General features: G+C 41.5%; 1 protein-coding gene across 4 annotated transcripts in view; it reads right to left on the bottom strand.

The window, feature by feature from the left end:
- The window catches only part of ZDHHC8 (zinc finger DHHC-type palmitoyltransferase 8), a 111,769-nt gene extending 100,435 nt beyond the window's left edge, over positions 1-11,334 (bottom strand). For all 4 annotated transcript variants that reach the window (XR_011681984.1, XR_011681982.1, XR_011681983.1 and 1 more), the window contains exon 1: positions 11,080-11,334. Coding sequence is in view for 1 of the 4 variants with exons in the window: in XM_071445356.1 (XP_071301457.1) it covers positions 11,080-11,183 (104 nt within the window). In the remaining 3 variants the exon portion in view is untranslated. The remainder of the gene's footprint in view (positions 1-11,079) is intronic.
- Between the last annotated feature and the right edge of the window lie 1,410 nt (positions 11,335-12,744).

Consider the following 12,744-nt stretch of genomic DNA (forward strand, 5'->3'; position numbering starts at 1 on the left):
TAACTGGCAAATTGCTACACATTTCTCTCCCTTTTGACCAGCCAGCGACTCAGCTTACTGTTCTGGAGCAAATAAATTCACAAAGAATACAGAACTTCTTAGTGGGGAAGAAGATAGAAATACTGGTCAGCTTCTTTGGAGAGGATGCCAAATATGTGTGAGTCACAGTAAAGACAGTGGCCCACTGAGAGCACTTACAGCTTCAATACAGAAGAGTTGTTTCATCAACCCCTAAGAGCCACCCCAGCTCGACAGATGGGATAGGATAGGATTTTGAATTGCATCTTGTAAGGCCTCTACTCTGGCATTTCAGAGGGTAAAGAGGCAGTGGATCACCCTTTGTGTGTGTATTGGGCAAAAGGGCCTTATCCACCTGAACAGACTGAACTGGAGATCACCTGTCAAAAGAGACAGAGAACAGCAAAAAAAACCAAAACAAAACAGTACAAGAGACAGACAAGATGCAGCCAGATAAGCCCAGGAAGATCCAGAGTGATGGAAAAAACCAAACATAGGAAGTGAGAGAAGTGTTCTGTAAAGGGCTCATAGCTCAGTGCTCAGCCATGCCTGTCCCTGAGAGGTGGAGTGGCTGGAAGCACCTACTCAGGACACTTTAAACCCCCATAGTTCTCCATTTCCTTCTGCTGTCAAGTGCCTCTGAAAGGTAAACCATGTACTTGGGTTATGCTAAAAGTCAGGGGTCATGGCAGTGGGCTGTGACAGCAGCTGTGACATCTGGGGTCAACACAAGCCCTGGGGCCAGATCCTACAGAGGATAAAGAGTCTTGTGGGAAATGGGAGGTGGAGATAATGTGTGTCTGGAAACCTTCTTCAGGAGCACTCTAGGGCTCCAAATTCACAACCACCCAGCACCCACCACAGGAAGAATTAAGAAATACCCCACCTAGATGTAAATGGAAAGATGATAGCTGGCTCAGAAGAGAATGTCTCTTATCAGATATGAATTATAAATCAAACACAACAGGCTAGAGGAGAAATCATTAATTTTTCAGTTCTCAAACCATAGATATCATGTTTAGCTCTATCCCACTAGTCATTGTAATACAATGCAAGAAAAATTACTTGCAAAAGTAACTAGTCATAGTGGAATCACATGCAAATAAAAATTTAAAGACTACAATGTTACTATTAAACTTTTAAAGAGAGACAACAAAGCTTATGTATTTTTCTATTCATACATTCATTCAGTGTTCAAGAAACAAAACAGTCTTGCTGCATGATGGATGGCCCAAAATTACATTAGATAGAGTAGAAACTGTAGAATTAAGCAAATCTTCAGAAGCCCTCTCTGAAAGAATGATCTCCATTCAGTCCTGGGCTGACAGGGCTTCAGCCTGGAGTTGGCACATGTGTGCAAAACTTGCTAAGCACCAGCACTCCAGTGGTACAGTGCCTCTCTGCCTCAGTTTAAGAAGTGAACAGGGATCATAGCACTGATGACCTTATTCAAAAGTTACACTACTAGAGACCAGGAAGGATGGAGACTTCCTAAGGAGTAGCACAGCTTTGCCCCAGCTAAGTCTTCTCAACTGCAGCAGAGAAGGAAAGCAGATTTTTTCCAATCTGTTTATTATCATCAGCAAATTCAATGCCACATGTAAGATCTTGTATCTTATTATCATTGCAATCTATTTGTCAAATGTCTTATTCTAAAAATACACAAAGATGACACAACCAGAACCATTTAATTTCAAGGAACCAACCCTTGCAATATTATAAAAACCTGTATCTGCCTGTCCTCCTCCAATGTCCACCAGATTCTTGAGAGCACAGCTCATACAGACTGGCTATGATTTCAAAATTAATAGATTATGCAAGATGAGGGAACATTCTCAGCAGAGCTCTGCCAAGAGGAGCTAAGGTGGTCCTGGAATTTTATTTCTGATACAAAACTATCTAGACATGGATTAGAAGTTTTATTTCACAACTAAAAAAATATCACATTGACTCAATGGCTGCACCCAGAAAGTCCTATTATTTTAATCCTGCATTGTCTTTGTACTGAAATTTCTGTAGCAGATATTAATTTCTTTTATAGATGCAGATGCTACAACTTCCATACCTGATTTAGAAATCATATTTATCATAATCATAAATCATATTTAGAAATCATATCAGATTCAGAGGCTTCAATCTCCTTGTGTTTGACTTGTACTGTGTATCAGAAAGCAGCCATTTTGTATACCACTTTCTACAGAAGTCTCAAAACCTAGTAATTAAAAAAAAAAAAATCTAGTGCCTGTTGATGCCCTTACTGTTTTTGCCAGAAAGACTCGTTAGCCATTTACAAGATACAGTATGAGCAAAACCAGCTTCAAAGAGAAAAGAAAGATGTGAGACTTATGCACCACACAACACAGAAATTAGACAAGAATCTAGAGATCTAGAGTTCCTGGTCAAAGCCACAGGTCTGAGCACATGAAGGTGACCATAAAGACATCCTCAAGACCCTGCTCCATCATTGTGCCCTGGAATGTTGGAGCATGAGCCAAGTTAACAGTGTGGCTCCACAGGGAAGTCTCGAGGCAGAGGCTCCTGAGCCCAGTGCAGACACAAACCCCATGGAGGGAGAGCTGCCCACCTACACAACTCATGGCCCTGCTGCTTGGAGCCAGGAAACTACATCATCAAATGCTGGGGCTTGGGAAAACACAGGAGGTGGTTCAGCAAGCTGCTGACAGCAGACAAGGGTTAACCACAGCATTATTAGATCATAACACATCTGGAGAGTCTTATTGCTGGGGCACACATTAATCTTCAGAGAAAGCTAAACATGCAAAATGAGATCTTACTCATGAGGAAGAACTGAAAGGGACGTTATACACAATGAAAATAATCCTAAGTAACTTTTGAAACTGAACTGGCTGAAAAGGGGGAGAGAAAGTGTTTTTCCATAAGAAAATACCTACATCTCCTTGCTGACTGGGATCATAGTAAGCAGAAAAGTTTTAAGCTGAATTTTTCCATTTTGAAGCATTTCTGTGATTGACCCAAGTTTAAATTAAAATTATGCTTGTTTATAGAAATGTCCAAGCTTTCCTTATTCCCAGAACTGTACTTAAATTGTGTTGATATAGATATTACATTACATTATTTCCCTGAAGACATGAATAAGAGCTAATGTAAATGCCAATTTGGTTTTAAGAATCCTTGGAGAGTAATGCTTTGTCTGGCTTTATTTATGAAGGCGCTTATATATTTAAGCACTCTCAAGTTTGCTTTGTTGGGCTCCAACTTAAAAAGTAATTTGTTCATTTAAGAATATTCTGCAATTACTTTAGTCTAAGAGTGCACCAGGCTTTTCTAGAGAGTAGTCATTTCATGGTGCACATGTACACTGGAAACAGCTGCTTTGGTGCTTACATTTCAAATTCAAGAGAGATTTTTCTTGCACCTGGCACCCCTGTCTTCTGTTGCTGGATGATCTCAACACACAGCAGCAGAGTACAGGTATTTCATAAGGATTTCACATTTGAAGTGCACAAATTCTGTGTTTACACTTCCACAAAGAACCATGGTAACACTGCAATATCTAAATATGAGTTACTGTACAGTTTATTCCATTATATCCATCCTGAGAAAAACAAACAATCAGGTACCCACTAGTGTTTGCACAATAGTTTAGAATGCAGAATTTTAGGCACTTTGGACAGCTTTGAAGCTAGTCTAGCTAAATTGCATTAGTAATTGCAAAAAACCAATCAGTGACTAATTAAATCCTCTTTCTGGATACAGATTACTGGCTGAAGATTTATGTAGTAGACACTACACTGTGGTGTACTCACTGGAATTAATTTTTCCAATCACCAAACAAGGATTCCTAAAATCACCTCTCCATGGTAAAATAAGATCAAGGCTGAGTAGGTTTTTCCAATCTATGGTATTCTTTGCAGAAGAACAATACAGAACTTCCATTAAAAACTGCAGCATTTCTGTCTCAACCCCCATGCCTCTTCCTCTCAATTTCATTAGCTGCTCCCAGTGACAAATGATCAACTAATAGTATCTCTGTACCAGAGCAGCCAAATTGAACATTACTCTTGGATTATAGAGAAGTAAGTGTTGTATCTACTGGCTTGAACCAAAGGACAGTAAATCAGTGTTCCACTTCTGCACTGATTACACAAGTGTTATCTCATGTAGCTTTACAATACTTCTCTCCCACTCCAGTGTGCATCTCCTTCATGCTCTAAATTGGCTTACATGACTTTACTGCTGTATTTCAGACATCTTCCAGTGCAAACTGAACAAAGCTCATGGCCTTGAAAAGTTTCCTTGTAGCTTATACATTATGTGAGCACAGAAATCCAGTTCCAGGTCATCTCTCACAGGTCCCCCAGAGATCCCCACACCACAGGGCCCTACAGCTGATTTCAGCTGAGAAGCAGGTAGTAGCAGAATAAGTTGTTTGCACAATAATATCATGTGTATAATTAGTGACTATCCCAGGTAATGAATCTCAAAAATCAGATCTCCAAGGTCACTACATGTATTTATTTCTCAGTTTAAGTTTTGTGTTTATGGCAATAACATTTCTTAGTTGACATTACTAACAAACCAATTGAGCTTGAACAATCCTGTAGAGATTGTTTCTATTTATAAAAGGATACACATTTGGCATACTTGGACAAACAGTACAGTATTTAAATGAGCATCTTGAAAAGGACTTTAGACCAAAAAAAAAAAAAAGAAAAATTGCTGTATATTCTTGTACAAAGGCTGAGAGGCCCACCCTGATCTGAGACATCCCATTCCTATTTCCATATGACCTTAATCTCTGCTTATTAGGAAAAATAGAAAGGAGGTTGCTACTGGCATAAATCACACACTGACTACAGCTGTAGCCCATGTACAGCAATAACTTCCATTCCAGTAGCTCTCCTGCCTTTTTCAAAGGGGTTCTACAGTGAGCACTGAAATGCCACTGCAGTGGCTGCAGAAAGCTTTGCATCCACAGCTGAATATGTGTAGCCATTTACTGTCCTCAACAAACATGATTCTCCTTTTTACTTTCTCAAACTACAGGAAGAATAAAATATTCTCACTGATAAGAAATATCAAGTTTTTTTCCTAAAGGAATGAATTTTAATAGCTTTCAGAAAGGTCCTGTACTGCCAACTTTGCTGTTGGAAGCAAAGATCACTGCCCTTGGAAGCAAAGATCATAAAATTAACTAGCTAAAAGTAGTAAAACTGAGGCTTCTTATGGCATTAAAAAAAATAAACCAAAAACTTTTCACACTTCAGTTAAATATATTTTCTTGTTGAGACTGCTCTTCTTATCTAGAATGACAAGCTTGTCTAGATTCTATTTCCAAACAATTTATAGCAAGATGAAATTGCCATGGCTTAAAAGGACATTTCTTTGTCATAACCAAAGTAAATATTTTTCAGAAGATTACAGACATGACAACTGAGATGACTCAGGTCAACCAGGCAAGCGTTGCCTCTTTTGGACTGCAGGTAGAGTGGACAGGAAAAACCTGCCATTAAAAATGCATTTAACATGGAAAATGTTAAGGTATCTCAGGAGGCCAAACTGCACTGCTTGAAATCAGTATGTGACTGTGAAGTCACTTTTAAAATTCACCTGATCAAACTGATCCACACTTTTTTGCACATTCTTTTTTCCCCTGTACAGTGTCACCTGCATGGCTGTCAGTGAAGCTGCTCCCCAGAAGTTCCAGTGATTTCTTTGTTTGGCATGTGGAAAGCAAAAAATAAAAATCAGAACTACATTAATATTCCAAGTAGTGAAGAATGGTGTGGAGAGAACATTCAAGGAGGGGGGAATTTGTTCTGTTTCATAATTAGCATTACCACTATCAAATGGACCACTAGCTAGAAACAGACAAAGCAGAGGAGCTTTGTGCTCCAAAGTCTTCAGAATTCCAAGGATATCTGATATGACCATCTGGATAGGATGGGGGAAAGTGGATTTGTGGAGTGGCAGTGTTTCCATGTGCTCTCATACAGACCACAGCACACCTGGAGCTCCTGGCATCACACAGCACAAGCAACTGCCACCAGAGCTCTCCCAAATCCTCAAGCAGCCTTCAGCAAGTTGCTGGGCAGAAGCCAAACTGTAAGAAGGATGTAAGACCACACTCCAAGGCAGAATTCATGCTGTCCAGCAGCATATCAAGATAAAACAATCCAAGCTACAATTTTATCTTTATTATCTTTATTGTGCATCTACTTCTCAGCATTCAGCTCTATTTCCTCTAGGCTGGTATAAAACACACCTGTGTTACAGATGAAGCTCCATAACATCTACAATATACATTTTAAATCACATTTTATCATTTGATCTAACTGAAATCAGAACACTGAACTGGCAGAAGTGAACATCTGCACATGTGGAACTAAATACTTTAGGCAAGGAAAACATCTTTGGATACAAATCAAATTCACTAAAGCAAAGATGATCTTCTATTAGCTTGGCCTTTGCTAGTGACTTAACAAACCCAAGTGAAAAGAGCAGACTGTGTTCTTCCCTTTGTGAATATATGCAAGTCATGGGAGGAAAAGATCTAACAGATAGTTCAAGAACTGTAGGTATCACTATATTTTCATTAACTACCATCCAGGATGGTTATAATAGTTTTAAACTTTAAAGTGCTATTACCTGTTTATTTTAGGCTGTTCCAGTGCAGGATCAGATAGCTGCAGGAAGGGGGTAGTGCTTATGATTTAAGGGGTGAATGTACCATAAGTGCATCTGGATTCATGCATGTCTAAGTACAGAAATGCTGATTCTTTCTAGTTCATGAAATGCAGTAACACGATACACTAATGTAGGGGGAGCACCAATTTTTCTTTAAATATTCATCAACGAAGCCAAGCTTTCCTCCCTGTTAAGGTAAACCCAGCAGCCCTGCTATGGAGCACAGTCTGCCAGCCATTCTTCCTCCTGCTGCCATCTGAACAGCACAGGTTCAGGCTAGTTCTCTATTTTTCTTTCCATCCCTACTGTGACTTCAGTTGCTCTTCTACACCAATTTATCACTGCTCAATGGTTTCCTGAAGGTTATTAGCATTAGACTCCCTGTGCCACAGACTGCATCAGAGTGCCAATTGCAGATGTCTGTGGTGTGTATCTATGATTATCTCCCATTATGACTCTTAAGAACAAAGGTGTTCGTATTTTCAGTACTGACTGAATGAGTTTTCACCTTATTTGTGCTTTCACTTCACCCAGAAAATTACCCATTTTATTATCCCACTTAAAGAAATAATATACAGCAGTGTTGCTACCATTATATCAAAGAAGTAGTGGCACCTAGACCTTTGTTATGAATTACATGTTTCCACTGTATTTCAAAGATGCTCAAGAGGCTGCATGCTACAGAAAATAGCCTGAAAATGGGTATTTTATGAGAAACTTCAGGCCTACAATATTCAGTGAGAAAATGATGAGCATTTTTCTCCTTACTAAAATGAGCCACAGTTTCCCCTTAAAACCATATGCTTTCAGCTGGCTGTGTAATCTCCAGACACAGGCATTGCAGCTGCTGAACTATCTCAGAAGTTCTCAGCACCAACACCTACAGTAAGTAGCCAATTTAAGCAGGTGAAGAGCATTACTAGCTCCAGAAAAATTATAGAACCATTTAGGTTGGAACAGTCCTTTTGGATCACTGATTGCAACTGTTCACAGGTGACATTCTGCTTGCTGATAATTAAGCTGCATTCTCTGCTAACACTGAAGTTGCACAACTTAAAATAAGGTGGAAAGTTCTTGAAACTCAGGGTCTTTGAATGAACATAATTAGGTTTACATCACAGCACTTGGCAGTCCAAGGCATAAGAGCCCAGACTTCACTAAAATAGGTTAAATCGCTACCTCTAACAAAATGTCTTATGAGAAATATGAAGAAAAAATTATTTTAGTAGAAATAAGTTCAGGTTTGCTAGAACTGAATCACTGGATTTGCCCTATGTTAAGGAGCATTAGTTCTTCCTTCATTACACCATTTGATTTGCTCATATAAGTAAATTAACTTAATCATTCTATACAACATTATTGATAAGTTCCTTGATAATGCTTAGAGTTAATGCTTATTTACTCTCCCACTGTGACAAATTAGACCACCTACTCAGACACTGTATTTATTACTGAAGGAACACACATGGAGTGCTAAAAGCCTGCAATAATACAACTCCAATATTTAGTTGCTTTTCCAGGCAATAATCTTGATAGCTAAATAGTTTAGTTCCCCCTCATAAAACCAGAAGAAATATAGCAGTGATACAGTGAATCCTAAATGCTTAGCTGAGGAAAAAAAGAAAAGGAGACTCTAAAATGGAATTTTCCTAAAGTATAACAGTACCAGTGATCAGCACCATGATGAACTAATAGCAGACACTGTGTATTTCAAATGCTCTTTATATGCTGCTTTTTAGCAAAGGTGTTTGGAAAAAAAAGCTAAAAATAAAGACCACATTGCTAAAAAGCTAACCCTGGCCTTTAAGTTCAAAGAGCTTTTTATCCAGCAGAAGACACTCATAATGTGTGGCATGAGACCACAAACATGTCTAGAGAAAAAGCCAAGTCAGAGGCTGTTTTCGTACGTGTTACTCAGAAATGTTTCCAGTGCCCTAAAAAGCTTGTTTTTTCTATTCAGTAAGAGGTTTAAAAATAGTTATTATCAAATTTTTCCACATATATTATCCTCTATTATTCAATTCCACTGTGCTGAAGTTGCTCTAATCCCTGACATCCCACTGAGGTGATCTGCACCCAAATTTGACAGGAAGCCCATCAGATTCATGTATTTATACACAGGTTACTTCATTAACAGATACAGCAGCCTTAGAGCTTAATGACACAAATAAGTAATTAATAATAAACACACATGTAAATCTTCATCTGATTAAGTTCTTGTGCTATGACAAGCAAGCATGGATTGTATCAAAAGCACTGCTAAAATTGCTAAAACAATTTAGGCCAGTGTTTCAACTGCTGCATATCAGAGATCTATCCAACATCAAACGAGTTGAACAAACCAACACACCTGAAAATTCAGGTCTATCTCAGCCTTTAATAACATATTACAACAAAAAGATCTTCAGGAGATAAAACATTGCCTGTGGAAAAAGATAAAAAATGGAAATGCTCAGGAAAGGGGAAGAAACCCTGCCACACAAAAGAAACTAATCACATGCATGTGGCTTGCTTTGATTTCACAACAAAGATAGATGTTACTAACACTGCTCAGCATGAAAAACAACACCAATCCCCACACAAATTCATCTGAGTATTTTTGAATGGACAGGACTTGAGACTCTGCCTGACAACAGTTGCTCAATTATGTGTTACTTTTATTACACACAAGACTTGGCAGCAGCAGAGAACGTATGTCTGGGACAATCCTCGAAAAATTTACTAGCACTTCAAGATACACAGGCCAAGTTACAATATGGAGAGATCCTTAAAATACTTCATTTTGCATGTAATTATTCACTGATAACAGAGGGAGCAGAGTGAAGTTTCAGATTCAGTAATAGATTAGAGGCAACTGCTTCTTCTGTACAAATTGTATAAACGAACATCTCAGTTGATGTCCTGCTGCCAAAAGGATGTTTCAACAACAACTGTGTTACCAGGAAAGTCTGACATGGCTATTGCAGCTCTACACTGGAAGTATCATATGAAAACAAACATACAGCTTCCAAAACAAGCTTAGCATACATCCATTCCTCAAGGAGCCGGAAAAATAAATGCTGGCATAAAGGCTCCTTTTTTTTTTTTACCATTTAATATTCACCACTGCAGTGTCAACCAAGTTCATCACAAAAGCCAACTCCTGTCCTGTCTTTGCCTGTGAGCACCAAACTATATCAAATGCACTGAAAACAAGCAAGGAAGAAATCAACGCACATTAAATCAAGAGCAAAACTTAGTGTCAAAATCTGTTCCGATTTAAGAAACTGTTAGACAAAACAACATTTACGTTTTATTCTGAAATCCTACATTGAGATTACCATACCAGTGACAAGCATTTTGAAACATCGAGAATCATATCACAGCCAAACCACAAAAGATAATGACACAGACACATACTCCCACTCTTATAGAGCCTTCTGCTTCCAACAGCTTCACTAAGCTCGGTTAAAAAATAGCAACGGCAAAACAAGGAAAACAGAGTTCCAAAATAAGTGAAACAATAAATCTTAATATGCAATAGCCATGTTTTCACCTTCCCAAAGGCAGCTTAGTCAAAGCTCTTTTCAGAGCACAGTTTTGTAGCATCTCTGGAAACCCGGACACCTCTGCAGGGAGGGTGCCGCTACCCCCGCACAGGAAGGGTTAGCGAGCTACAGAACTCGAGTGTATGGAGAGGGAAACAGCCGAAGCACTACAGCACTCACATATTAATATAACTACAGGAGAGCTGCAAGCCGGCAGCCACAGCTCCATTCCGCATTTAAGGAAGAAGAGAATGAGAGAAGAAACAGAGAGGGGAAAAGTTTCCTCGTCTTTCCTCCAAGCAAATGTAAATTTGTTCATTAGGTCCTCAAGCTTTGAGGAACAGTTACATAAAAATATGTGAAATCGGTAATGCTTAGAATAGGATTCCTTCCACTTCAAAAGGCTGTGCCGGATAAACCCTGAGACACGCGAGGGATTGACGGAGAGGCCAGCTCCAGCTCTCCCTCCTGGAGCACAGAGGCTCGGGCCAGCTGAGCCACGGGCTGGATCCACGCCTGCCGGCAGCGGGGCGGCTGGGGCTGCATCTCCCTCCCGTCCAGCAGCCCTGCACACACGGGCACAGGGGCTGCGGGGCTCGGGCATCTCTGATGCACACAGCCGGCAGCTGCGGGAGGCTGACGGGGTTTTACGTGCCATGAAATGGTGGATCTGACTATCAGACACATTTTATGATAGGGTGAGATCGTGAGCCTCTGCAAAGCAAAGCCGGGCAGGGATAGCAGGAGGCAGGAGGGAGCAGGACCAGCAGCGGCAGGGCCTGGAGGACTGTCAAGCCCTGCCGCCTCCCCCCGCCGGGCCGGGCGGCCCCAGCCCGGGCCCCCCCTCCGCCAGAGCGGTACTTACGTGAAAACAAAAAATAAAGTAGTCGAACCCACTAATAAGGCAGCTGCTGTAGAGACCGGGATGTATTTCGTAGGTTTAAACCTCTTTCCAGTGCTGCTGGGCATCCTGTAGTTTACACATCACTATGTAAATCCAACCCGAGAGGAGGGAGCCGGGAGGATGCGGGTCCCTCCGGCGCAGGGAGAGCGGGACCCGGGCGGCTGGGAGGGACGGGAGAGGGACGGGAGCAGCTGACCTCCAGCACAGGAAATCCCACCCACACCGCCCAGCCCACTCGGCTGATGTCAACCAGCCCCTTAAGGTAGCGCTGCGGGGAGATGGGAGCGGGGCGCGCAGCCAGCTCAGCCCCGCGGAAGGGCGGCCGAGCCGCGGCTGCTGGGGCTGCCTGCAGCGGGGCACCCCCTGAGGACGGGGGGCCCCAATTCTATTATTTCTACAAGACAATCCCCTCCACCCCGAAAAGAAAAATGGCAATGCAGTGAGCTCCACAGGGCGCTGTGTGGGACGCCGAAGCTCCTGTAGCAGCTCCCTGAAGAGCGGGGCTCTAGAGGGGGCTGCGGACGCGGCACCGCCGCAGAACCCGCGGAGCGCTGCGGGGTCCGCGCAGGCAGCGGCGCCGAGCGGGGCCCTGCAGGACGGGGCCAGCTGCAAGCGAATCCTGCCGTGCTCATTAGGGAATAAACCCTACTTTTCATTCTGCTACACCCAGAGCCACAGCATTAAGGGAACTGCTGCACTCTGCCAAATTTAGCTGATTCCAAGATCCATAACTGAGTATAACTGAAATTACACTATACTCTGCTCTTTTAAATCTATCCATTAGCATCAGGAGGCAGACAGAAGAGGTAATTTAAGGTAACAACAGAAAGTTCACCGAATCAGCTTTCCCAAGAACAGTGAGAATGGCTCCTCTGTTCACACTCGGGGGCACCACCCAGCAGCTCGCCTGTCTCAAGGAAACCCTCCGATGGGAAGAGTTCAAGGCCACTTGGAAGTTTAGAAATCAAGACCAGGAGCTGCATACATCCTGCTCCCTCCCTCCTGCTTTCTTTCTCAGCTAATCCCTTTTCTGCAGCTGCCAACATGCAGATAAAGTAACCCCTGCCTAACACAAAAGCCACATTTGCAGCATCTGCTGGGTGTTGTTAAAAGAAAGCTTGCCCTAGAAGGCAAGTGCACTGCAGTGCTGCTCAGAAAGGGCATTTATAATTTCTCATTTTAAGAGACTTGATTAGTTCCACAGTCTTAGAAGTTTTAAGAACGGAACAAGTAAAACCCAACCAAAAATCTGTAAGGATCCTCAACTTTGCAGTTTGTAGAAAAATACCCCCACAACCACAAACCAAACCAAAACCCAAATTTTGAGCGTCAGCTTTAACAAAAGCAAAGCCAGCAAGTTCCAGCCTGAGGATATATGGCCATGTAAAATCTCAGCTTTTGCTAACAACTGCAACTGCCCTGCTTCACAAAAAAAACAAAAAAAAAAGGTCTAATCCAAAAGGGACTAAAGCCACAAGGTAACTTAAAATCATCTCCAGACTTAGATTTTTAAGGAACAGGAAAGAAAACATCTACCTAAAGTTATTTTTGCATGGGGGGACTGAATGTTTCCTATGCTTCACTACTCCTTGTCATGCCAGCTTACTGGAATTAATTATTCTCAAA

The sequence above is a fragment of the Agelaius tricolor genome, unplaced genomic scaffold, assembly GCF_023055355.1.
Source record: "Agelaius tricolor isolate 1412-34295 unplaced genomic scaffold, bAgeTri1.0.p SCAF_20, whole genome shotgun sequence".
Lineage (NCBI taxonomy): Eukaryota > Metazoa > Chordata > Aves > Passeriformes > Icteridae > Agelaius > Agelaius tricolor.